The 26701-nt window shown below is 41.2% G+C and overlaps 2 protein-coding genes across 5 annotated transcripts in view; one reads left to right on the top strand and one right to left on the bottom strand.

Annotated features, from left to right (window-relative positions):
• The window catches only part of LOC125291109 (Kv channel-interacting protein 1-like), a 38235-nt gene extending 15870 nt beyond the window's left edge, over positions 1-22365 (top strand). Inside the window, exons 1-8 of one of the 3 annotated variants that reach the window (XM_048237661.1) lie at positions 3184-3641; positions 16812-16936; positions 17721-17790; positions 19580-19650; positions 19768-19875; positions 20153-20257; positions 20378-20440; positions 20705-22365. In XM_048237661.1, the coding sequence (XP_048093618.1) occupies positions 3584-3641; positions 16812-16936; positions 17721-17790; positions 19580-19650; positions 19768-19875; positions 20153-20257; positions 20378-20440; positions 20705-20752 (648 nt within the window). In that variant the 5' untranslated portion in view covers positions 3184-3583 and the 3' untranslated portion in view covers positions 20753-22365. Of the gene's footprint in view, positions 1-3183; positions 3642-9051; positions 9458-16811; positions 16937-17720; positions 17791-19579; positions 19651-19767; positions 19876-20152; positions 20258-20377; positions 20441-20704 lie in introns of those variants that run through there. The other 2 variants (XM_048237660.1, XM_048237659.1) reach the window with 2 other exon arrangements.
• A 1456-nt stretch (positions 22366-23821) lies between these two features.
• Positions 23822-26701, bottom strand: part of tlx3b (T cell leukemia homeobox 3b) — a 7543-nt gene continuing 4663 nt past the window's right edge. For both annotated transcript variants that reach the window (XM_048237657.1, XM_048237658.1), the window contains exon 3: positions 23822-25332. In XM_048237657.1, coding sequence (XP_048093614.1) covers positions 25119-25332 — 214 coding nt within the window. In that variant the 3' untranslated portion in view covers positions 23822-25118. The remainder of the gene's footprint in view (positions 25333-26701) is intronic.

Raw genomic sequence — 26701 nt, 5'->3', positions numbered from 1 at the left:
ACTTTTTTTTAACGTCCCCCAAGACGTGCCGCCTGAAATGCACATGTGTTGTCACGGCTACATGAACAAATCTTGCACACAGGAAGAAAGCTTTTTTACATTTTATTTTATTCTCAAAAAACAAACATTTGCATCATGTAAAGCAGATCTGTTGGTTACGCAACATAATAAGCAATTATACGCAACATAATAAGCAAGCCCGTCGGGTCCTGTCGGGCTCGGGTCGGGTAGCCACACTCTAGTGTGTGTGTGCGTGCATGTGTGAGCGTGCATGCATGTTTGTGTGTGCATGTGTGTGTGCATGTATGTGTGTGTTTGTTTGTATGTGTGTGTGTTTGTGTGTGTGTGTGTGTGTCTGTGTGTGTATATGTGTGTGTACATGTGTATATGTGTGTGTTTGTGTATGCATGTGTATGTGCGCATGTATTTGTGTGTGTTTGTGTGTGTCTATGCATTTGTGTGTGTGAATGTGCATACATGTACTGTACATGTACGTGTACGTGTGCATGTATATGTGTTTGTGTGTTTGTGTGTATGTGTGAGTGTGTGCATGTAAGAGCTGATGTTCAGCCCTGCTACAGAGCTGGCTGTGAAAGTGAGAAGTAGGAATTGGCGGTAAGGGAACGGTAACTCTCCCTAGGGGCTGTAGCTGGTGAGTAGCTGATTCACAATCAAGAGATGTGTGTGTGTGTGTGTGTGTCCCTATCCCTATCTCTATGTGTGTTTGCGTGTGTGTGTGTGTGTGTCTATCTATCTATCTATGTTTCTAGAAAGGGTAGTTCGAACTCTCAATCGCAAACAAGGACGCAAAGTTTGGTCGTTTGAACTACTGCCCCTAGGCAGTCGCACTTGTGTCGTTCCTTGGTAATTCCTGTTGGTGTCGGGCCCTAACCAAAAATCACAACCGCCCTAACCAAAATTCTTGAAGTGGATGTTTATCTCGTGACTCACTGATTGATTTATCCTGTAGCTTAATTTTGATTAAGACACTGCTCCCCTACTTGGCTCATTCTTGCTATTTATGTTAATTAAAGTATTGCCTTGCTTTTAGTATTATAATCTTCACAGTCCCTAACAACAGCAGTGTTAAATGGTGTAGTGGCTAAAGCAGATGACTTATTATCCCAATGTTGTAGGTTCGATTTTCTTATGATGTGAGATTGTCCTCTTGCTTCTCGCTACCTGCAGGTGAACTAGTGTGACATGTAGATTCAATTGTTTTTGACTGATGTCTTGTACCTATGGTCTCTCGATGTAGAGTAACTATACACATAAATATGTATGGTCAAAACCTATCGTTACTCAGAGATGAAAAGAAGACATAGGATGTGAACTCCGGCCGAGCTCCCAGTGCACCAACGCGCTGCCGTTAAGCCACGAGACAGTTGATAACCTATGGGATACCCAGATATTTGGCCAGGCTATATATTTTTTCCAACACATAGATAGTTAACACAAATAATGACTCATATTGGTCTGCTTAAGTTAACTGTTTTATATGCTTGCAAAAGTTTTAGGTTTTGGCTGATGGCAATGAAAATGCCAGCATTAATCACTCGGTTTAGATTTGAAAAATGTCGACATATAGGCCGTGACAGAACATTTCTAGGGGGTGGGGTATTACACGTTTCCACTGTTTCCACCAATGATATGTATCGCTGCATTATCAACAACGTTGTTGGAACTACGGTGTTCGAACATCAGAGGTAGCGAATTGCGACACAGGTACGATGCTTTCTGGAAACAGGTGTAACAGTGTCGTTGTTTGGTCGCAAGTTGGGTCGTACCATGGTGGTTGAGCAACGTCGTTGCTAACTTTTCTAGAAACAACCCCCAGTCCAGAATGAATTTCATCAAGCCAGTACCTTTCCGGAAATGTTGCCATCTTTGCTGCCATCTTTAGGGAAAAGTCCGTAGGAGTCGATTGCCAAGTATGGAGTAACACGCTCTGGAAATTCACAATTTCGTCGCCATTTAAAAAAAAAAAAAAAAACATAGTCCAGTCCATACAAATTCATTTAAAAAAAAAAAACAGCGACGGATGATTCCTTTAAGACCATCTCAATGTGAGAAGTGAGGAGAAAACAAATGTACACTCTGACAACCCCCTCCCCACCTCCTCCTCCTCCTCCACCACCCTCTCTGCCTCTCTACTTCTTCTCACACTTTTGTATGGTAACTCCCTCCCTTATTCTATTCTATTCTATGTTATGTTCAGTTCAGAACTGATCAATTAATCAATTGTGTTTGTGAAGGTCCTTAGGTTCGCAGGAGAGGATGCTACAGACTAATTGAGTGCATTGTGGTGGACTTAATTGAATATCCACACCAGTCTCTGACTGGCCATGACTCTTCCACTGCTTCAGATAGATATAGGACTCCATGTCTCATTGCAGCCGAGGAGAATTATTCATTTTGTAGTGGCAGCACTGGATGTGGGTGTAAACTAACAGAATTATTTATTATTAGATGGTATGGCTTGTCTTTCTGTGAGTGAATATACAAGAGTTTCATAGCATCACAGAAATTGAACTCCAGTGAGATTCTTTATTTAATATAATCCATTGAGCTGCTCAAAGGAGTAAGACTTGTGGGTAAAAATCCCATGTGGGCACGCTGTAATATAGTCCACTTTGAATTACAGGGTACTGATTTTCATTTATATTTGCAGGATCGATGAAATATCATACAAAGACGAGAGATGTGAGGAGTGGGAGAGTGGGATAGAGCAGCCGAAAGGCAGCATTCAAACGCTGTTCAATTTTTCAACTGAATCCATCATGTGGTCTCATGTGATCAAGGCAAAGGCAACAGCGTTTTTTTTGTTTTTTTATTTACAGCACAGTGGTGTGTTTAGTTGAAGTCAGAACCTCTTACAATGCCCCCCTTTTTTCATCACCCTTTTATCACCATTGCTGTGAGCCCCTCTGTATCGTGGAACTCAAAATCCATAACACTCAGGGAGAGAGAGAGAGGGAGAATGGGAGAGAGAGAGAAAGAGGGAGAGAGAGAGAGGGAGAATGGGAGAGAGAGAGAAAGAGGGAGAGGGAGAGAGAGAGAGGGAGAATGGGAGAGAGAGAGAAAGAGGGAGAGGGAGAATGGGAGAGAGAGAGAGAGAAAGAGGGAGAGAGACGAGTAGAGGTACAAAAAAGGTAAGCAGCTAAACTGTGGAGAAGAGTTGGTGGGAAGAACGGACTGTACAGACAAGAATACAGAAAGAGAGAGAGAGAGAGAGAGATAAAGCAAAAAACAACAAAGCAAAAGATAGAGGGCAGGTGGAGATCTGAGATTATTTATTTAATATATATTTCTTTGCAACAAAGGGAGATTGGCTCGAAGTGTGGAGCAGCACAGGTGTGGGTGAGAACAAGTGTTCGACCGAGTCAGCACTCACTCACTCACTCACTCACTCACTCATTCCCTCACTCACTCCCTCCCTCACACCCTCACTCACTCGCTTCTTCTCCCTGTGTAGCTCAGACTTGCGTACTTCAGAAATACACGAGTACTAGCCTCTCTCTTGAGAGAGGAGACTTCACTGAACACGAGCAGAAGAAGACAGAAGAAAACCACAGACTCCAAGATGGGAGTAGTCTTGGGCACTTTTTCGATGCACACTAAACAGGTCAACTACAGGAAAGGTAGGGAGAGCAATGAATGAGCTTAATATGATAATGCGTGGCATGTTTCTGTGTGGAAGTAGGGTATTGGTGTGTGTATCTTTGTAAGCCATTTTGTGCTTATTTAGGAGTGTGTAGTTATGGTTGTTGCATGTCAGGTGTCTTACTTATGTTTTGCTGTCTGTCTATTGCTGTCATCCATGCATCGCACCATCATTGTTCAGGGTAACCTCCTTTGTGTCTTCAAAGTATCTTCTGTAGCTTTAGTTTTGTCTGTGTTGTCTGTGTTGGCGGTTTTCAAGTTTAATGGTTCTGTCATGAAGAGGTATCAAGTGCCCAGGTTTAGATGTGCAAATGGATTGAACCTTTCTGGCAACATGTTCATATTCAATTCATCATGAACTGAAGTATGTACTTTGAAGAACATTGCAGCATCGTGTTTACTTTTTGCTACTCTGGGTCTGAAAAACTAGACTGTGATATTCTCATCATGCAGTGTCCCACTGGTACATGATAACTGAAAAGTCTGTGATAAAGGTGTGTGTGTGTGTGTGTGTGTGTGTGTTTTGTGTGTGTGCGTGTATGTGAGTGTGTTATGTGTTCACATGTTTGTCTGCCTCTAAGCTTTTGCTAATTTGCTGTGTGTGACAGCCGAGGCTTACTCAATGTAAAGCACTTTGGGTTTGAAAAGTACTGCATTCCATACTCTTTCCAAAACTATTATCTTCTCATGCGTAGAACTAGCCGGAAGCTGGATTTAATGACGAGAGAGAACAGAAAAGGAGGGGGGGGGGGCGATGGAAATTACATGAAAAAATGGAAACAGGAGTCTGTGAAGGAGAGATAAGAGAGGCAGATAGAGGAAGAGAAACGAGTAAAAGGAGGCGGATGGGTGCACATCCATAATTATTCATGCCTTTATGTTTAATTAATCTCTACTCTATGCTAAGTTTCTTTTTTGACTCAGAATTCTATCATAAACTGTAATGTAAGTCTGCAGTTATCTCCTCAACGCTCTACAAACTCTCTAGTCATATACTGAATATGAAAAAGAACTAGCTTGTGCAATAGAAGTACGAAATGTTTGTATACAGATGTACACACACGTGTTGAATATTTGTGTTGAATGCTAATCGCCATCTGTGTAACGCAAATACCTTATCTGTGCACACACAATCTCAACCCACCTTTTGCACAGTCACAAACAAACTGGAACTACACGTGGGCTGAGAAAGATTCTGTATGTGGGCCTATACTGATGTTGGTACAGATGTAGCCTTATTTCATATCACACACACACACACACACACACACACACACACACACACACAGAAACACACGTCCATGCACGTGCACGCACACACACACTCTCCTCCCCTCTCTCTCTGTCCCTTTCTTGCTGCGTAGCTGTCTCCTTTCCTTTCTCTTTTTTCAGAGACACTATGTACACACACGCGGACACAGAGACAACTCACACACTTAAAAAATAAGCACACACGTGGACACACACACACACACACACACACACACACACACGCACCATGCTAAACGGATTAGGGGGTCTGGGCAGAAAGACAAAAAAGCCACAAATATGTTTGAAGCCTTTGCTTAAATACCCCAGAGTTCCCCCCAGCTTGTGAGTCAGACTCCGATTCAGGTCTGCTGCTCAGAGCATCTGGCCAGCTTTGATTTCCATGAGAAATGGTCAGAACCATCAGGGGGGTTGCGTTTGGATGTGTACTGTTTGAGGAGCATTGCCATTTGATGCCTTTGACAGACAGACAGGGGATGCTGTTCTGTGTTTTCACTTTGAACCAGATACTCTCTCTCTCTCTCTCTCTCTCTCTCTCTCTCCCTGTCTCTTGCTCTTTCTCTCTCTCTCTCCCTGAGATAGTGAAAGATATGAAAGGTTCCTCCTACGTATGTGGATTCTGATGTGCATAGACCTGTTGTTTCAGTCTTGTAAGATGCAACTGGACAGGAGCCCCTCAGAGTGGGGTGCTGGGGGGGGGGGCTACACATAATTAGGCTACACAGAGATGTTTCGACTTTGGCTTTTTCTGTCCTCGATTTCTTCCTTCTTTCTATACTCATGCCACCCCACCCCCTGTGATGTTCCCATTCTGTGAACTTCCCTAATTAGCAATGTTAGCTGGGTTCTGTCAAACCACTGAACTAGTGAGCAGATCTCAGGGAACCAAAAACATGGCCCGTGTTTGTATATCAGGAGAGAATTGGGCAGAGGAGAGCTCTCTGCAGAATCAGCTAATTGATATTAATTTCCAATTGAAACACACAGTACTAGAACTGTGAAACAAGATTTTTTGTTCCACATTGGTGCAGTTGTGAAGTCATAAGATAATTCATCAAAATGTAAATCTGGGATTGGATCTGGTTGAAGAGAAAGGATTAGACTACACACTCACCTTAACACCTGTGTTAATATGACTTTTCAATTTGTTTTTCTGCACATCATGATCCATACTGGCATACTGGAAACTGAGAAGGGTAGGCATTTGGTCATCACCTTAACGTCTTTTAGGTCAACAGTGAATTAAAGCAACAGTTGTAGTTTCTAAATAATAACAATAGAATGGAGGAACAGTGTATTTTACCTTGTTCTTTAATGTTAACATATAAGGTAGGCAACTTTGGCCTGTCAAAAATGCTCAGATGCTATTTTACAAGCCCATAAACTATTATTAGGCTGGGAAATAAAATGGCCCATTTTAGCAGATATCTTGCACCCCCTCATGGTTATCTGGCACCCATATGTATAATTAAGTGAGCTTTACGCCAGAGACTTTCTAATGAGGAGACACAGCACTCAAAAAAACCTCTATAGAAATGCATGGGGTTAGTTTGTAACGCCAATATGGCCGTTGTCTACACATATCCCACCCCTTCCTCGGCAAAACATCGACATGTGAATACATTGAGCCAATCATGTGGTGTGATGTGAATACATTGAGCCAATCATATGTTGTGTTGTGAAGACATCTTCCCAATCATGTGTTGTATAGCGTTGCTATATGGCCGCCGAGTGGAGGGACTTGCCTAAAAGGACTTTGTTTATGCTGACTAGCTGCCTAGCACCCAAAGACTGTTCACAATAGGATCCAGGGGCGGTGATCAGAGGGATGGTTTGTGTCACAGCCTGCTATGACATCACACGTTTTTTAGCCATGCACTGAACGCTCCTTACGCAACAAAGCCCAGGTCAAAATGTTTTTCCATTTAATGTCATCTTCAAAATAATGACTTCAAACTGATTTTGATAATATACTGACTTCTAATAGAGAGAATGGTGCCTCTGTCATTGCCAAAGCAGGAACGCCTGGTATTGCAGTATGCAGCTTTGGTGTAATGTGCAGGAAAGGTGACCCTTTTTGTCGCTTTTCGATATATTGGGTACCCTTGGCCTTTTGGCATCCGTTTCCAAATGAAACACTATGCCATGGGGTACTTAGTACGATTAAAATTGAAGCCAAGGGGTAAATACCGATTCTTGCATTGTTTGGCTTTAGTGAGAGTAAACACATTTTAAAATACACAAATACTATACACCCCCAAAAAAAAAAAAAAAGAACGAACGATTCATAGCCTAGTAATGTCATGGCTAATAATAGCCTATATGCATTTTGCCACCGAGTGTTATTTTTACCACCAAGTGTGCTTGGTATGATGATCAGATTCTCTAATGCAGGGTAGGACTACGTTTTGACAAGCATACAAATTCACCTTGTTCTTGCCCCATCTGAAATGACTCCTCTACTTTTGCTGCCTCCATCCTTTCTGTATTTGTTGTGTAAAAAACGTTGTATATGATGGCACTGAAGTCTTAAGTTAGTGAATTGGCTAACAGTGTTAGTTGGTAACCAAATAGCCTACACATTGCGCCACACGTAATGCTATGTGCATCTCTCTCCTGCTGATTTGCGTTCAGTAGCCAAGTGCGTAATATTGCAAAAGTTGAAAAAATAAATGTGTTTATTGTAGCCTACAGAAAATAAATTCTGAGTAAAGTTATAGGGCAACTTGAAGTTTTATGAAAATAATTTACGAACCAGAACATAAAGACCATGAAGCTTCTATTTCTTGCAGCTGTTAAAACACCCGCTACATAGTTTAAATACCCACCAACATTCGTTTTGCAGTACAGATTATTTCTGAAAGTTATTTGTCTACTAGGCCTAGCCTACTGGCTGATTTATCAAACAAATGCTTTCTCGTTCGTCCTCATAGAACTACAGGTGTTTCAGTAGAGAGCCATTAAATAAGCGGCGCCAAGCAATTTCTGTAACACTTTTGTGACATTCAGCAAAATCTCCTCATTTAATGTAAGTTTCCTTCGACAATAGGCCTACGTTCTACTCTCACGCAGTTGTCCTCATCTCAGTTGCATCAGTTTTCTAATTTTGAAGGTTCTAAAATATGACGATATGCTTCACTGAATCCTTCTCGTTTTCTTTCATTTGTCCAGCTAACTTTTCCATTACTACTAGCCATTTATGATGGATTACACACTCGACATTCTGAAATGTCCTGCACGATCAAGGCCAAATTAAGTTATCACGCAGCCACTGTGTCAGCAGCATGAGTGCTGACGGTGACAGTGCGTTTCTGATGTCAGATTATTATGTAGGCTAGCCTACTAGACTGTTCTCACGTTGCAGCGCTTTACTTATATGAAGTAGCATTAATCAATATGAGGGGCAGAGGGGGATAAATGTTGTCCCCACCGGGAATAAAAATAATTTAGCAGAGGTAGGGATAGGAAAACCAGAGGGGGGGAAATCCTCACCATCCCCCCCTACAAATCGCACCCTGTGTGTATGTGTGTGTGTGTGTGTGTGTCTGTGTCTGTGTGAGAGAGAGAGAGTAAGTATATTGTATTTTTTGTTATCATTATCTGAACTGCTGCAATCAGCCACAATGTGGTCATTACAGTAATGCATGTTTTCTGAGTCAGTGGTTACAGGTTACAGGAAATACATACCCTCGTGTGAACAGGAAATACATACCCTCGTGTGGACAGAAAAGAGGGACGAAAAACGTGATACAGTACTAACATTCATGTTATATCTTCTCATCATCTAAATTGCATAGTGGGTGGTCGAATGGGACAATTAAGGGAAAAGATTTTACTCAGATGTCTTTTAAAAACAGTTCTGCCTCAACAACTGCTCTGCACTGATTCAGTGTTGTTTGTACAGCAATATATACCCCATATACACCACATAACAACAGCAAAGAACAAGAAAAAAAAGAAGGAGAGAGGGGAGGGGAGTAAGAAAGACAACAAAGAGAGTGAGTTGGAAAGATGGGTTGAAGGAAAATAAGAGTGAGTCAGAATGATAGAAATGGAGATTGATGAGATGGAGAGAGGGATACAAAGACAAGGAAAGAAACTGAGTCAGAAAGAGAAGTAGAATCCAGAAGAGAGAGAGAGAGAGAGAGAGAGAGAGAAGTGGGAGGGGCAGAGTAAAATAAGGGACAGCTGGCACGCGTGTGAGGAGCGAAATTGCACGCTATTTTCTCCTCAGCCTGAGAACCAGAGACCGGGAGAGCATCTGTATGTGACAGAAAACAGAGGAGAGGACATGAATCTGTGAGGAACAGCAAAGGACACGATAACAGAGAGATAAGAAAGAGAGAGAGTGTCTCAGAGAGAAAGAGAGACAGAGTGAGAGAGAAAGAGAGACAGAGAGAGAGAGTAAGAAGGGAAGAGGAGGGAACCGAGCGGCTGTTTGGATACTCAAGTTGCCACGGAGACAACATGGGCGCTGTAGTGGGCACCCTAACCATGCAGACCAAGCAGAGGCGACCATCCAGAGGTACGACCATAACACACACTAAGAGGGGAAGAGATAACACACATCCAGAGATAAAACCACAACACACACTCAGACATCCAGCGGTACGACCATAACACACACTCAGAGAGAGAGACAGAGAGAGAGCGAGAGAGAGAGAGTTTCCTGTAATACTGTCAATGTTCTAATTGTTATGCTGTTTTAATTGTGCTTTGGCAACACTGTACTTACAGTCATGCTAATAAAGCAACCTTGAATTGAATTGAGAGAGGGAGGGAGAGACTTGTTGAAACAAATAATCTCAAATGCTGCTGAATAGAAATTGTACTTTGTGTCTGATGTCTTAAGAATATGTAAGCTATTTTGTTTTTTTACCTGTGAATATTCCATCATACACACACACACACACACACACACAAATACAAAACAAAGCACATGCTGATTGTGGTAATGCTCCTCACACCTGCTAACTACACAGCAAAGATGATTTTCACACAGTTATGCTTGAGCAAAGACAGGAAACTGGAGTGTGAGGGGAGAAACAATGGGGGGCAGAGAGAGAGAGAGAGAGAGAGAGAAATTAGAGGAGATAAAGAGACTGAGTAGAGAGAGGGAAGAGTGGAGGCGTTTAGGGAATTGTGGCCATAACCATATTTATGCTCCACTGATTAACTTTCTTCCACCGGATAAGCTCTGTAGTTCAGCTCTGTAGTTCACCATCAGTTGTAGCCCCTACTGTGCATGTTCAAGATCTCTGTGTGATCTCTATGTGTGTTCTTCTAAGTGCAGTGGGAGCCTTTGTGTATTCAGATATTCATGTCTTGAGTATTGTACATCTTGTGGTGTTGTATGCACACAGACACACTGTACATCTGTTTGTAAATATGATGCACCCCCACATACAGACCTAAATGAGGTTGGAGTATGTTTGTGTGCGTGTGTGCCGCATGTACGGTTATATTTCAGCAGTAGTATTAGCACCCACCTCACATAGCATCCCTCTTCCTGTCCACATGCTTGAGAGCCCGGTTGTCATGGAGACAGGTTTGTGAGAGCAAAAAATGGAAGCGGGAACAATAGTGACTGATGCTGATGGGACCGAGTGAAGAGCAACAGCTACATCTTTCCTGCAGAAACACACAAACCTGCACACACACACACACACACAAGCTTTTGGGTCACAGTCAGAAACTCACACACACGTCTGACTCACACCAATAATTCAGATGGATTTGTGTCTGGACAATGTGTGAAGAATGTCTGCTATTTGCCCATTATAATTCTAGTGATTAGTCCTGAAAGGCAGAGAGAATCCAGGTGAGGGATTAGCAGACATACGGTATGTGCTGCAGTGGCAAAGGTCGTCCAATCCGTCTGAGGTCTTCTCTCCCTCCTCTCTGCAGGAGAGCATTTGCCCCTCCACATGGACATATACCTTTACAAAATAACTGCTTGCATCTGAAAACAGTCCCTCTAAAAATGTAGCATTTTGTTGTGATTGTGATTGAAAATTACATTATTTACTGCAGAAATTTCTAGAAGTTGTGATCCAGGTTCTTGCGATTGTTCAATTGTTGATGCCAACTGATTAAAAACGGTTTTAAATTGTAGTGATCTTGGGGTAGCTGCTAAGATCCCACCCTCATCTCTCTATATCACATCATTTCCTGTCTCTCAGGCAATAAGCCCCAAAAATATGGTGATTTAATGTCAATCACAAACAATGCAGAAATCCCATGGCTTTGCTTCGTTTTTCCTGAACATATTGAGGTAATAAGACAAAATGTGCAATTGTGTGAAAACGGAAGATACCTCAGATACTTCTGAAGATACTTTGAAGACCGCTGTAAAGAGTTTGAGAGTCATCTAGTTGTACCTTCATGAAGTGTCCAATACAGACAAGCAAAATAACCAGTACATGCTCAAAACTGCAGCCTATTTCATCAGGCAACTTTACAGGTTTACTTGGAAAATGCCTAAATTGTAGATGAAAGGTAGTGTATGGACCCTTTCAACAATAAAAACAAAAACAATGCTTGAACATTCTATTTGGGCCCCAATCTACTTCCTCTGCATTAAGATAACATATGGAATGTTAAAACGGAAGTCTTGTGGGGCCAACTATGATGCTGATAATGGAACTCTCTTGAAAGGGTCTATAGTAGTAAAGTATGTAGAGTATGTTAGAGGTTTTGTGTGGTGGTGTAGCAAAAGTGCATTATATCACTGTTACATAAGAAGTTAGTGTTGCTAACTGTGGTCCACAATCATGTCCGTATCCTTAGCAACTGTACTCTCCTTAAAAACAACCTCAGGTCGTACACATTCATATTTAAACGCTGTGAGATCTTCTGTGGGTTTATCTTTTTTCCCCCACTCTTTTGCCCCCAAAGCACTGACTATATGTTTATATGAGATCCAAAAACCATAATGTGTGAGATTTGATGTCTTCAGACCTGAGATGAAACAGCCATCTAAATAATAAGTAGGGCTAATTATATAACAGCTTTGGCGCACAGAAGAGCGTGTATAATTTGGACCCTGAATCAAGCCTCTTGGTGAAGGGAGCTTATTAAAATAGGGTAGGCATGTCATTTAAAAGTGATATCGCCCGACTTAGAGAGCCTGCTTAGAAAGAGCTCTTCCTACTGATGAATAAGCTGTCATGTGATTTGCTTAGGTATGCAATGCATACAAGAAAGGCAAACTTATGTGACGGAATAAATACATCCAAATTAAAGCTGAACAGACTGCAAGCCAGATTCTTCTCTACGTTTTCTGTGTCGACTTATGTGAGAATCGTGGAGCCAAAAAATAAATAAATAAATAAAAACAATCTAACAAAAACCCCATAACTTACTAATCTTGCTCAACCATGGTGCTCTTCTGATATGAATAAATTGGTGATGACGAACACACAATTTCAAGCCTTTTGAGACTGGGAGAGAGAAACAGAGAGAGCTTAATGATCTGTGGGGGCCGAGAGCGGTGATATGTACTCCTGACGCGCTAACAGGTGGCGGTGAATATTCAGTAGGGACCGTGAGGTCAGCGCCATCCTGCTGTTGTCCTCCTGTGGGTCTGCTGTGAGAGCTAGCAGCCTGGATGGGAGTCGGTGAGGGCCCAGTCTAGACAGATGGGATGCTCACGGTCGACCAATGCAAAATCAACAATCATATCACTGGTGCCTGCTGTTTAGTGCCCAATTATGTGCAGGTGTTAAACCAGTTTTTAATGGAATGAAGGGTAACAATTCACCACAAAAGCAAATACTAATGTGATTCAGCAAGCCACCGATGTGAGAATTCAAATGTCGGTTTGTAAAGAGCCTTTACTCTTCATGAAAGGCAAAGGGTACAAAGTAATTAGAAATGATAGCAATAATGACATCAATTATATTTCTGCTCTGACATAATACAGTACAAATTTGTTGTCGTAGCAGGTACAATGTGCTGAGGTGATGAATTCATTAAGAATTAGTGCAACTTGTGTCTCAAATAAATTTATATTGTGACACATATTATTTCAACATTAGCCTTCATACATTTCAGACATTTTTGATGTTTTGCAGAGAATATGTATTGTACAGGGTATTGATTGATTCATGTGGTTTTGTTGAAACCCAGGATATTTTCACCTCACTGACACAGTGGTATCCATAAAATGGTTTATAGGCCACATCTCTGTACTCTGTACTACCTTCATGTTGACCTAACAGAACATATTTCACATATAGATTACACTTATTCCATATAAACATCATCATATGCACCAATAGGACAGGTTGTTTGTTTGCAATTGGTGCAAGGTTTATATTTAGTCAGGATGAATCATCTAAAAGTCTGTTAGGGCGGCATAGGGAGCTTACAATTCTGCCCTTCCTCATTGATTTAGTTACTCATGCAGTTTCACATTTTAGACTAAGTGCAAGAGTTGAGTTTTTCTTTCTGTCAGATAGTAAACAACTAATGAGCAATCCATTTCCATTACGCACGTAGTGAGTAACAAACAAACAAACAAACAAACAACCTGGGGGGGGGGGGCACCAAACCTGTAACACTTATTTACTATTCTCTCTCTCTCTCTCTCTCTCTGTCTCTCTCTTTGTGTGTGTGTGTGCGTGCACTTACAATACAATATGTATTGTGTATAAAATGTGTAATTATCAAGATTAACCTTGCTATTCAAACTATCATTGACAAGCGAGAATATTTCTGGCACAGTCCCCACATGTGTTTGTATTCGGGCCTCATAGCTCGTTCATGATGGAGACTCAGAGCAGGAGGGTTCAGCCTTAAATCGTCCCCACACACACACACACACACACGCGCCTCCAGGCCTTCCCCATATTTTGTAAGTCCTCTCCTCTGGTTTTCAACGTTTCTGTGTAAGCATGCCACCCAGTGCCACTCTGTTCATTGTTCTCGACATGCTTGTTTGTTTTTTCTGCCTGAGTTTTAAATCTGTTTATGCGTCTATTTGTCTTCTCTTTTATGTCTTTTGTTTCTCTCCGTCAGAAGAGTCTCTACTGGATCCATCACACCCTTCCTTTACATCTCCTCCTTCTTCTCTCATTTCACATCTGTCAGTTTTCCTCCTCAATGTGTTAATAAGTGTGAAGTGAAAATGCAACGTTTCCCATGTTTCATGGACGCTATGTTGAACAGATGTTCCTCAGACAAAAACAAAAATGTTCCCTGTTGTCATGAAAATTAAACAATTCTCCCTGTTTCATCCGTCTCTAGGCAAATATCATGGAAGAATTTTTGGAAAAGCAAATGTCTAAATAAGATTTTGAAGGGAGTAATAATAGTAACAAGGTCCTTATATGTAATGTAAAGGCTCTGAGATTGTGTGCTTAAAGGGCAAATGGCAGAGGCCCTCTCATGGGTAACTGCTCAGATGTTTCAAATCTTCCTCCAGATTAGTGGGCAGCCAGAGGACACTGGGTGTATTTGCATGATGGGCATTATCAGCAATGAGCCCTGCTCTCCCAGAGCAGAAGCTGCCAACAGGAAGAGACAGAATCACTGCCTAGCCCACAGCACCAAGCAGCAAACCAAATGAGCCACTTTATACAGATCAACCTCTGAACCTGAATTTATGCCCTCGCTTCCAAGACTTCCAAACAGCTACTATGTATCAGCCATTGGTTTCAAATCGCTGCATTATAGAACAGAGCACTTCAGTCCCTTTCCCACACACTGCATTGAATTGTTGCTTCATCATGCTGTTCAGTTTAAAAACCTTATTCAAAATCTATACTATTCTATTGTGGCTGTATTTTATTCCAGAGCCATAGTATTCTATTTTATCTTATGGTATTCTATTATATCTCATCCACAACTTTCCTGACGCCTAACAAGACTCGCAGGAAAGTTGCGAATACTATTCTATTCAACAGCACTGAACAAACTCCTTGGTGAGAGTGGCGTATGTCCATCTCCCTGATGGCAAAAGAAAATAACGTATGGTCCTTCTGTTCCTGAGGTGGCAAGAGAATGAGCTGGGTGGTGAGAATGGGCAAGGATCCAAGGGAGGGAACAGGGCGGTGCTGAAACAGGTGTTTTGACAGACTCCATAAATCACCAGCTAAGGCGCGTTGGCTGGAGCCCAGACAGATGATGACCAGCAATCCGGGCGAGAACGTCCGACATGGCTGACAAGTTATGGGCCTGACAAAAGACTTGTCCCCGGCCCATCAGGTGTGACATGTGGTGTGGTGTGTTACTGAAATAGGCTGAGGCATGGTCTGCATGGCCTCTACTGATGGGAGAGAGCTGAACTCAGATCAGCTCCGTGGCACGGGGTCTGTCTGTCTGTCTGTCTGTCTGTCTGTCTGTCTGTCTGTCTGTCTGTGGTGAAGGATGAGCTGCACTTCTACAAGTTTTCTCATCATCCTTCATGCCCGAGTATCTGTTCCGCTTATGCCCCAACTTTTCTGCAGGGCTGACAGCTGACAGATCACTGTGTGTGTGAGTGTGTGTGTGTGTGTGTGTGTGTGTGTGTATGTGTGTACATTTGTATTTACATCAACTTCACAGAAAATGTGGACCCCATGAGTTTTGAATTTTTGAATTTTTCTAGGTATTAAAATTTGGATGCACGTTTTCCTGTAATGTGCCCTCAAAATGATAAAGTAGAAAAGTTTAATGCGGGCTTGACATGACTGAAATTGTGCTCTCGAAGTCTATAGTTTGTGCTCATATTTTCTCATGTTGCTACATTTTCTCTCACAATGGAGTACTTTAGACTACCATATTATTTATGCTATATTCATGATGGCAAAGACATCAAGTTCTTAAAGAGTGTAGCTTAACAATATCACAACTTGTTTCAGTTTCTTCAGTAGTTGTCCTCAAGCTAGTATATCTAATATCTAATCTCTATCTCTATTTTAACTTTTAGGGGCTCCATAATGTTATTTTGATTTAAGCATTTTTCATTTTAAATTTCCAATTTCCTCTTTCACACTATTACCCTCTGAGAAGGAATCATTTTTTCAATGTTTTATTAAGGTCTAGACTCTCAAATCACATATAAACCAGAGCCCTGTTTGGCAGTTTGGTGAGGTTTAAAGGTCACAGTCATCATATTTCCTGTCTGACTGCCCTCCCCTGTCTTCTCTTATTAAATTTCCCCATAGATCACTTCGTTTGAATATTCTCTTGCATAATTGCAGTTTACATGACCGTGTAACTGCTGTCCTGTCGGGCAGCTGTTCTGATTAAATGTTCAAAGGATCTTTCTATGGCCGAGTAGCTGCCAGACTGGTGAGCGTCTCTGAGTAAATGTCACAGGGATCTGTGGCAAGAGGTGTCTACTTTTAAGTCATTTTTAATGTCAATGGATATGCACTTGTTTTCAGTTAATCTGTGCAACACCAATTGCATCTTAAGGCCATCTAGCCATCAGTTTGTTATTTCAGAGCTGGGAAACTGTAGACTGCTAGAACTATTAAATCATAAATTATTTTATACATAAATGTAATTATATAATAAAATATACATTATAGATATGACTTATAATAATAATTTAATGCATAGTTATTAAATGTGTCTGGAGACAACATATGCATCAGATTAAATTTTGTGTTTCATTCAAATTTCATGCTGTACAGTATTTTTCATCTTGTTCATATTATGTATTTCTATAATATATCTCCTGCTGCTGGAATTAAATTGCATTTCTCAGCAGTAGATAGAGGTTACCACCCTGAGAGTTGCTTTTAGATTTATGTTCTGATAAAACTGATGAGAAATGAATGAGTATGAGAAACAAATTCACATGTACAACTACCTCCATATGATATCTGTGCATGGGGAAAAGGTAGATTTGTGACCTAAGGGCTGACCTAGATGGCTTGTGTCCACAGATAAGCTTGACGATGAGCTGGAGATGACTATGGTGTGCCATCGGCCGGAGGGGCTGGAGCAACTGGAGGCCCAGACCAACTTCACCAAGCGAGAGCTGCAGGTCCTCTACAGGGGCTTCAAAAACGTGAGCACTGCCCATGCACAGACCTGCTTTTGCAAGTCCATCTGTTTGCTAACTCGTCTAGATGCCCACTCCTGGCTGGCTCGCCACTACTCTGCTTTCCATTTGGTTTCACAAGTAAACTCCCTACCTCGATTTCACCCCCCCTTACTGGCACAGCACAATCCCCACATTCAAAGCCACTTTGAAGCAAGTCCCTCGTGTTCTATATTTGGCTCAGCTCATCTTTGTCTGTGAAAAGCAGATACCCATTTAGTCTTGCCAATTCACCTCCCATGCTGCTAATCTGGATGTGCTGGCCCCTGCAGCAGAGATCTACCCTGCCTGTCATATTCCATAATGAGAACAATTACGTGCTGCATTACACACTTCACACTTCTCTACGCACAAACACACAGGGTTCTGATGCAAATAAAGTAGATGGTTCATTATAGCAAAGAGTGCAGTAGTGTTTCAGGTGACTCGTGTTGGGTAAGAGGGTCTAGTTAAAGCCAATGCCTTGAAACAGCTTTTGGAAATAACAAACAGAACAACAAAATGAATTATTATGTAATGCATAGTTTTGCATTGACAGATTATACACCCATTACTAACCCACGTTAACTATTAACTATGGAGTTGTCAGGTGTATTGAAGCCCACTTCCTTGTATATCTAATTAGTGCTCAGAGACCCATATGCTTGGTTGCTGTTAATTGAATTCCACAGGCAAACGGCAGACAGATGTTCTCCCTGGTAGAGTGGACAGGGTTGAGAGATGAATGATCTTTGACTCTTTTCCCCATCAGGAGTGTCCCAGTGGAGTTGTGAATGAGGAGACGTTTAAACACATCTATGCACAGTTCTTTCCGCATGGAGGTACACATATCTATTCCGTCTATTCTCGACTTGCCTGAGGGTAACACTGAAGTGTCATTGTAAACAAGTTCACAAAGTTTTATAAGGCATTCACTTCTCCTTGTGGTGTTTATTTTATGCCTCTAAGCCAGCATCAATGTTTCTCATAACACAAAATTATGTTAACACAAATGTTATTGGGTCATTCTATAATGCAGGGGACATTTCGAGTGTAGAGAGAAAATGTTTTTTATCATTAAACTTTTTTATAGTCATAGAACGCTCTTCAAAGTTAACATGACTATTAAGTATTTACTGATCTTAAACCTGTAAGACTTCAAGTATTTATTTTAATTATGTATTAACAGAAAAATCTGTCAACTCTGTTAGAGACAAACTCGGTAAAATATATATATTTAGCAAATGTGATACATTTTAAAATGATGTCTTCCCTAAGAGAATCTTGGTCTCTACACTCACTGAAGCAACTTTAAATTGGATAAGATTGATTGGTGCATATTTTCTGAAAAAAAGATAGCTTTAACATATAACATATATATATAAAGAAATACTCTGGTACATATATTAGTTGTAACACATCTTCTGATTTACATTTAAAACAAGAATACATATTTAATCATCATAATCATCAAGCAGTGCCCTGTTTAGTTGTTTTATTCTAGATACATATTTAATCATCATTAAATGAGCAAAATCTTAAACAAACAGAGTTGACACTCTCATTCAACGTGCTTAAATGCTATTGAACACATATGACTCACATATGACAGAATTAACTGAATTGACGATAACAGAGTTGACATTTCCCATTATTTTGTGGCTTTGCTCCACATCCTAACCTCAAACTAGCTACCGCATGATATGTATAAAAAAACAGAATTTAATGGATTTTAATAAAAAAAAATTTTAAATGTGTATCCTCAACATGTTGTTCAAATTAATGAGAGAAGAAGCTTAAATGTATACTATGCAGGTTTAGATATTTTATAGCGAGTTTAGAGCTCCCTCTAGAATTGCAATGTATTTATATGTTACTCTGCTATTGTAAATAGCAAACTTCTCTTCTTCTATATATAAAGCATTGTTATTGGTGAAAGGTTGTTTTAATTAACATAATTGTTCAAAATTGATTCCATAAAGATGTTTTTTTTTTTTAAATAACTAAATCTTTATCTTGGAGACACAAAATGTAGGCTACCCCGAATTATAAAATCTCCCTATTACATTAGAATGTAAAGCTTATAATAAGTAAGGGATAACGGCCGCCAAGGTGTCCTGTTATACAGAATTATTGGACGAGGGCGAGGGGCAAAAAACTCCCCGACACGCAGAGGAGGGGAGTTGCCTCCGCCTGAATTAAACACTTCTGCAGTTCATAACTTCCCCATGATTTTATCAGTGTTTATATGAAAATAACATTCATCAACATTGTTCGGATGTGAATGTGATAAAATTAAATTACACTGAATAAATGCATTCATAACACACCATGGTTGCATCCAATGCACGAAATGTTATTCAGTATGGCCTTCACAGTTTAAACTGGGTCATGGCAGTTCTTGTATGCTAGAAGCAGATTTATCATTTTGTCTGTTTTACCTTGTAAACCAAATGTATGATATGGTAACACAACTTGGAGGGCCACATTTCAGTGACAAGTGGGGCTACATTAATAGACAATTACTTGGACAAACTGTACAATTTTATTTTTTTCTTCACACAATTGTTCTGTACGTCTAGTTTAATCAATGATTTACTCCATTCATGTCCGACTTCTCTCTTGTCACAGATGCAAGCACATATGCTCATTACCTTTTCAATGCATTTGATTCAACAAAGAATGGCTCCATCAAGTTTGAGGTACATTGCAAATTACCAAAAAGAGCACTGACTTCTTAACTCTTACCTTGTGCTCTGTTCTTTCATAGAGCATTCACTGTAAATCCCTCTGTTTTCTCCTCATCTCTCATCTGTTAGGATTTTGTGATGGGACTATCCCTCCTGCTGCGTGGATCAACACGTGAAAAACTCGAATGGACATTTCAATTATATGACATCAATAAGGACGGTTACATTAGCAGAGAGGTGTTGTGTTTGTACATTTTCCTCTTTTTCCTGTGTGTGTCTGTGTGTGTGTGTGTGTGTGTCTGTGTGTGTGTGTGTGTGTGTGTCTGTGTGTGTGTGTGTGTGTGTGTGTGTGTGTGTGTGTCTGTGTGTCTGTGTGTGTCTGTGTGTGTGTGTGTGTGTGTCTGTGTGTGTGTGTGTGTGTGTGTGTGTGTGTGTGCCTTTCTCTCTTTTCATGTTTGTACAGTGTAATGCACGGTACAGTGCATTTACTGGCACTGTATTTTCTGTTTCACAGGAGATGACTGAGATTGTGAGAGCAATTTATGATATGATGGGGAAGTATACTTACCCTGCATTGAAAGGTGATGTTCCCAAACAACACGTGGATGCTTTCTTTCAGGTCAGTGCAGGGCAGTCTGTTAGTTATGAGCATGTTGTGTATGAAAGCTCTACAAGCAATGTTTAATGTTTAATAGCATATTATGATTGCCTCCATAACAGTATGTGTTTGAATCAACAGAAAATGGACAAAAACAAAGATGGGGTTGTAACTTTAGATGAGTTTGTCCTGGCATGTCAAGAGGTGAGGTTTTTTATGTTTTCCCTGAAGCCTAGAGAGAGAGAGAGAGAGTGTGTGTGTGTGTGTGTGTAAGAGAGAGCGAGAGAGAGAGAGAGAGAGAGAGAGTACTGCACCTTCATCCTTCATACATGTGCAAAGAGTTACTATGCAATGAATATACTGTACACTATGTTGTGGTTCATAGTCCCATCTCCATTCCTTATTTACTCATGTAAACACTGACATCTTGTGGATATCAAGTGAATTGCTTCTTCTGATGTACTTCAGGATGAAACCATGATGAGGTCGATGCAGCTCTTTGAGAATGTAATATAGAGGCAGACGGAGTGGACAAAGATGGAAAGCAACTGGCCATAGAGCTGACAGGAGCAAAGAAGTGCCCACAGAGAAGACCTTTTGTGTGTGTGTGTGTGTGTGTGTGTGTGTGTGTGTGTGTGTGTGTGTGTGTGTGTGTGTGTGTGTGTGTGTGTGTGTGTGTGTGTGAAGAGAGAATGAGAGAGCATGGGGCTTGCTATTTAGTGCCAATACATCATATACATGATAAATAAACTTACATCTTGAGTGGCTCCCAGGGGAAATTTATAGTGATCACAATTCTTTTGGTTCTGTTTTTGATGGAGACGTAGTCCTTGTAGAACCCTGTGTTTCTCCCCCTGTGTCTACTGAGTCAGATTGGTCCAGAATGGCCTGGAATGGCCACCACTTGGTTTGACTCAACCCAAATGACAATTCAGTCTGTCCTCGGGCACTGTTTGGGGAACTGTCCAGCTCAATTTACTTATGTCTCTCTGGACACTATCGCCTCCCGTTGGACAGATACCAAAACTGTGACTCAGACGCTTCCCCTGCTGGTGGAAAACAGAACTGCAGTGGAAAATATCTTGGACTTCATCTCACTCTCGAATTTGCATGTTTTCAAATGAAGAGGCATCCTTTGAGTTGTCTGATTGTGAATTTGGTTGAGCCTCTAAATTATATGAAATATGTATTTATTATTTTATTTATGTAAATTATATATTGTGTACATTTTGCAGTTGGCCTCATTCTGATAGTTTACTGGTTGTCCAAATTATATGTTCATGACATGTATTGAGTGTCATGATATTATTGTTGTTGTGTGTTCTTGTGTCCTGTTGTTTGCCAATTTTTCTGTCTGACTGTCTGTCTGTCTCTTTCTTAACGTCTTCTGCCTTGTCTAAATATACGTGACTCATATTTTTAGAAAGATATGAGCGATTAGACTCATTGAAACATTTGTTTTAAAAACAGATTGCAAGCGCAAAACTGCATGATTTTGTGTTGAGGATATGAATTGCTATGAAATATGGAATCATGAAAATCATGTAAATGACTCCTGGTCTGAAAAACTAGACTGTGATCTTGCAGTGTCCCACTGGTACATGAAAACTGAAAAGTCTGTGACAAAGTGTGTGTGTGTGTCTTAACCACCTTACTTCACCAAACTCTGTATATGTAAACATAGTATCTTCTCCACTATGTCCATCTGTTGTACGGAGAAATAGAGCAGATATATATTTTACAGACCTAAACACATAATTGTCACTAAGACAGTATGTGAGCATCAATAATTACAGTATGACATTCCTATTTTTTGGGTGACATACCTCAGTCAGTGTTTTAGTGTTTATTTGCCATTTGTGTACATAAAAGCTTTTATTCAGATTTTACAAATTCAGAATAAAGATTTTATTTACTGACCTAACTGTTTACACAACACAGAGAGATGTCCTTTTTGTGCTGGATGATAATCAGCGGACAGTACAATCTGACTGACATTGAAAAATACACTAAATATTTGTCTGTATACAGGTAGCATGTGATGAAGTGATCAGGCAAAGGCAGTGTAACAGCATCTCTGGCAATGTGCTGTGCAGAGCTATGATTATCAAAAAATAAATCTTACAAGAGGAAAACACACTCAGGTGTCTTCATTTGCTGCATTTATAACCTTCCATCTGCACACAACAGCTGCATCAAAATGTATTACATGTTGACCACAACAATTTATGATTTGTACACTTGATTTTGATTTTCACACAGAGACTGCTCTCAACTTGCATTTTCAGTGTAGGCCTATAGCATCTTTACTGTGAGGTAAGTAACCTATTTTAAGCTGAAAATACTTTGAAAATAATGTTGAAAAGAACATAAAACAAAGAAAAAAGGAAAGAAAGAAAACATTCTAATAATAGGATGCAGGAAATCTTGAATTTGTACATGATTTAATTGCTGAGACTGTGCTCCAAACAGTGCCCTGTTTAGTTGTTTTATTCTAGTGAGAGACTACATAGCACTGACAGTATACCTTTTGTAGAGAGCATTCTACATTTAATAATGTTTGCATATCTGTCACAAAGGTACATTATTCATTTTGCTGTTCTCAGAGGTGTGATATAGGCCTAGGCCTAGACTTTCCAGGTTTAAAAAAAAATGCAATTTACAAAGAGATGAGGTAACTCTAAGTTGCCATTAAATATGCATTAGCACAAACCTCCATTCACATTGGCCAAGGGGCATTTATGCTGTTCATACCATGCAATTTCACAGACTATACAGGAGATGGCGGTGTAGCCTAACTTTGTCTGGAAGCTCTGTTGAGAAGAGTTAGAAGATGACGTCAACCACTCTCTTGAACGAGGTCCGAGAGGTCATGAGACTTCCTGTATCAATTCGCAGGAACGGGAGTGCTTATTAATGACTGCTCTACTAAATGCCTCCCTCCAGACATCGAGGGAAGGGCTTTCCCTATCTCTTTGCATCTATCGGGACTGTTTGGTGAACTAAACTACGTGAGCCCATTGCAGTCGATAACAACACGGGAAGAATGTTCAGGGGAATGTGTGTGTGTGTGTGTGTGTTTCTGTGTGTGTGTGTGTATGTGTATGTGTGGTGGGGTGTTCACCTGGCAAGGGCCATAAAAGCCCCGCGCAGAGCTGAGGCAGGTTAAATCACTTGATAATGGACACTGCGGGCTCGCCAGTCCCTCCGCGCTCCCATTTGAGACGGGTCAATTCCTGGGAGTCAGCACTCAGAGATTGGGGGGCGGGGTGGCAAACGCCTAATACAGAACATAAAGGCAATTTTTGCGCTCCCACCGGACTCCCCTGATCTTTGTCTGCGTGAAGACCTAAGTGCTTCCGTGCTGCGGCAGGCATAATCATCTGCATTCAGACAACCAATGTGGGTTTGTTGTTTTCAGGCTATGATCTATGACGGAAGCCTTTGTTCTACTAAAAGAAAAGACCCTTGAGCATCTCCAAAAGGTAGAGCTGAGCAAATATCTGGGCCACAACCATAAGCATATGGAGAGAGAACAAAGAAAGTAGCCGACATAATTCACAGCAAACGGGCCAGAAGTTTGAGGTTTTTTTACAGAAAATGTGAGAACATTTTATTACTGTTTCATCACAGTATTTACATAATTATCAAATGCAAACTATAATACATGGATGAATGCAATAATTCTCTTTTTAATTACACAAGTCAATGGCAAACCTGGAGGGATTTTACAGGACAATTTCAATAATTAGGCCTATTATTACTGTTTACATGTGGAAACCCCTATATGTGATCATTTCTTCTGCACTGCATGGATTTGAAGCCATAGACACTAGTGCAATGTTCATAAATGTGAAATACTTACAACTCAGACATTTAATTTCAACAGCAACACTACCAGTAGCCATATTCTCTCTGAACCTTCTTTTTATCTTTTCACTGTGTGCATTGTTGACATCTTCTTATCCAGATATTTGTATCAGTTGAAGCCCTTGAGTTTATTATGGTATTGATTCGTCAATAATGGTATATGTGTGTTTGTTTTCTCAGACGTAAGGTCTGCAACATGCACACACATGATGCAAAACAAACATGAGTTCAATTATGCAGATATGAATGAACTACTGAATACTGAATATACTATGAATATATGTGTGTGTATGTATGCACATTGTGTAAATTGTTTTGATCTTGCTTGTTTTCATAAAAGATATTTCATACTTCTTGGCTGTTTCTTGTTCCAATTTCCAAAAAAGAGAGACACACCATATATTATAAACATAAGCTTTTAAAAATAACCATTCTTTCTTTTTTATTTCCTCCATATTGTTACATTAGTCAGTACTGGGCTCTGTTTGGACTAGGGCAGAGCTTTGGAGGTAGTGCACATATGGGAGGGTCCAAGAGCGTCTGCGAACTGTCAGTCGGTCAATATGCCACACTGGGGGTTGGAGCCAGCACATGGACGCATGAACTAGTCCTCTCCACAGGTCTCTGTGGCAGCATCCACGCTGGGCTTGTGCTTTTGTGTGTGTGTGTGTGTGTGTGCGTGTGCGTGTGTGGTGTGTGTGTGTGTGTGTGTGTGTGTGCGTGCGTGTGTGTTATCTGGGAGAGAATACATCCATGATTCACTTCACTGAACACTATGAGCGAGGAGTCTTTTGAAGATCCTGCCTTGGATTCCAGTTCCCCAACGTGCCCCCATTCAGCAGTTTAGTAACCAGTTTCTTTGATCAACAGTCAAAATAAAAGGTTTGGCTTGGTAACTGTTGGTCCTTTAGCAACAAAAGCCATTTGACGTAATGGTCCATCTGTTGCTCAGGAAAAACCCCAGTGGCCTATCTGCAAAGCAGTTCTCGGAATTCCTGGGGTTCCTTTTTGCTCATACCAGGGCAGTGACGGTTCCAAGCTTGCTGCTGTCGTCAGAGGCCCACGGTTGCAGGTTCTGGAGAGCGAACAAGGAGGAGTTATGGATGCAGAGCGGGTCGGCCGGAATCGAGTCGCTGAGGGACTTCTGGAAGGCCTCGTGCTGGAGCTGCATCATCAGCCGATTGGCCTGCTGTCGCTCCGCCTCCCGTTCCTCCGCCGTCTGTCGTCTGGCAAAGCCAATGGAGAGGAGAGGGAGAGGAGAAGGTATAGTAGAGAGGAGAAGGGTGGAGTAGAGAGAGAGAGGAGAAGGGTGTAGTAGAGAGGAGAAGGGTGGAGAGGACAGGAGAAGGGTGGAGTAGAGAGAGAGAGGAGAAGTAGAGAAGAGGAGAAGGGTGTAGTAGAGAGAGGAGAAGGGTGTAGTAGAGAGGAGAAGGGTGTAGTAGAGAGAGAGAGGAGAAGGTGTAGTAGAGAGGGAGAGGAGAAGGGTGTAGTAGAGAGAGAGAGGAGAAGGTGTAGTAGAGAGGGAGAGGAGAAGGGTGTAGAAGAGAGGAGAAGGGTGGAGTAGAGAGGAGAAGGGTGGAGTAGAGATAGTAGAGAGGAGAAGGGGTGTAGAGAGGAGAAGGGTGGAGTAGAGAGGAGAAGGGTAGTAGAGGAGAGGAGAAGGGTGGAGTAGGAGAGGAGAAGGGTGTAGTAGAGAGGAGAAGGGGTGTAGAGAGGAGAAGGGTGGAGAGAGGAGAAGGGTGGAGTAGAGAGGAGAAGGGTGTAGTAGAGAGGAGAAGGGTGTAGAGAGAGGAGAAGGGTGGAGTAGAGAGGAGAAGGGTGTAGTAGAGGAGAAGGGGTGTAGAGAGGAGAAGGGTGGGTGGAGAGAGGAGAAGGGTGTAGTAGAGAGGAGAAGGGTGTAGAGAGGAGAAGGGTGGAGTAGAGAGGAGAAGGGTGTAGAGAGGAGAAGGGTGGAGTAGAGAGGAGAAGGGTGGAGTAGAGAGGAGGGTGGAGTAGAGAGGAGAAGGGTGGAGTAGAGAGGAGAAGGGTGTAGTAGAGAGGAGAAGGGTGGAGTAGAGAGGGAGAGGAGAAACATGGAGTAAAGAGAAGGGTTGATCAGGGAAATCCACACTGATTAACTAAGAAAAGGTCAATATTAAATGGATGCAAATTCACTTTGAAGATCATTACATACAAGGTCTGCATCAAAAACTCAATCCAATATATGCAGTCTAGTGCCTGGCAAGAGCATTGGAAACATGAAATGCACTTGCTTATAGTAACAATTTCTAAAAGGGAGGAAAAATAACTATATCTAATCTAGTAAACTGAATTATACCATGCTGTTAGAATGAGAAAGCATTGTTTTCTGTAGGCAAAAAAATCCTGATGGTGATGGTGATGATAGCTAATGCTCACTGTCAGCAAGTAAAGCCAGTCAGTTTCCTGCACCTGTACTGTTAGACTACACTTTACATAATCAATTTTCTCTGTTGTAATAGAATTTCATTTTATTTCCAAAGACAGAATTTGTAGGCCTATGGCCCCAGAAGGAAAGGATGTCAACGTGCACTCCATACTGCTGTAGTGGAGGAATATTAGGCCTAAACCAATGGG

This window comes from Alosa alosa, chromosome 2 (genome assembly GCF_017589495.1).
Source record: "Alosa alosa isolate M-15738 ecotype Scorff River chromosome 2, AALO_Geno_1.1, whole genome shotgun sequence".
NCBI lineage: Eukaryota > Metazoa > Chordata > Actinopteri > Clupeiformes > Clupeidae > Alosa > Alosa alosa.
This window is presented reverse-complemented; position numbering and strand designations above follow the sequence as displayed.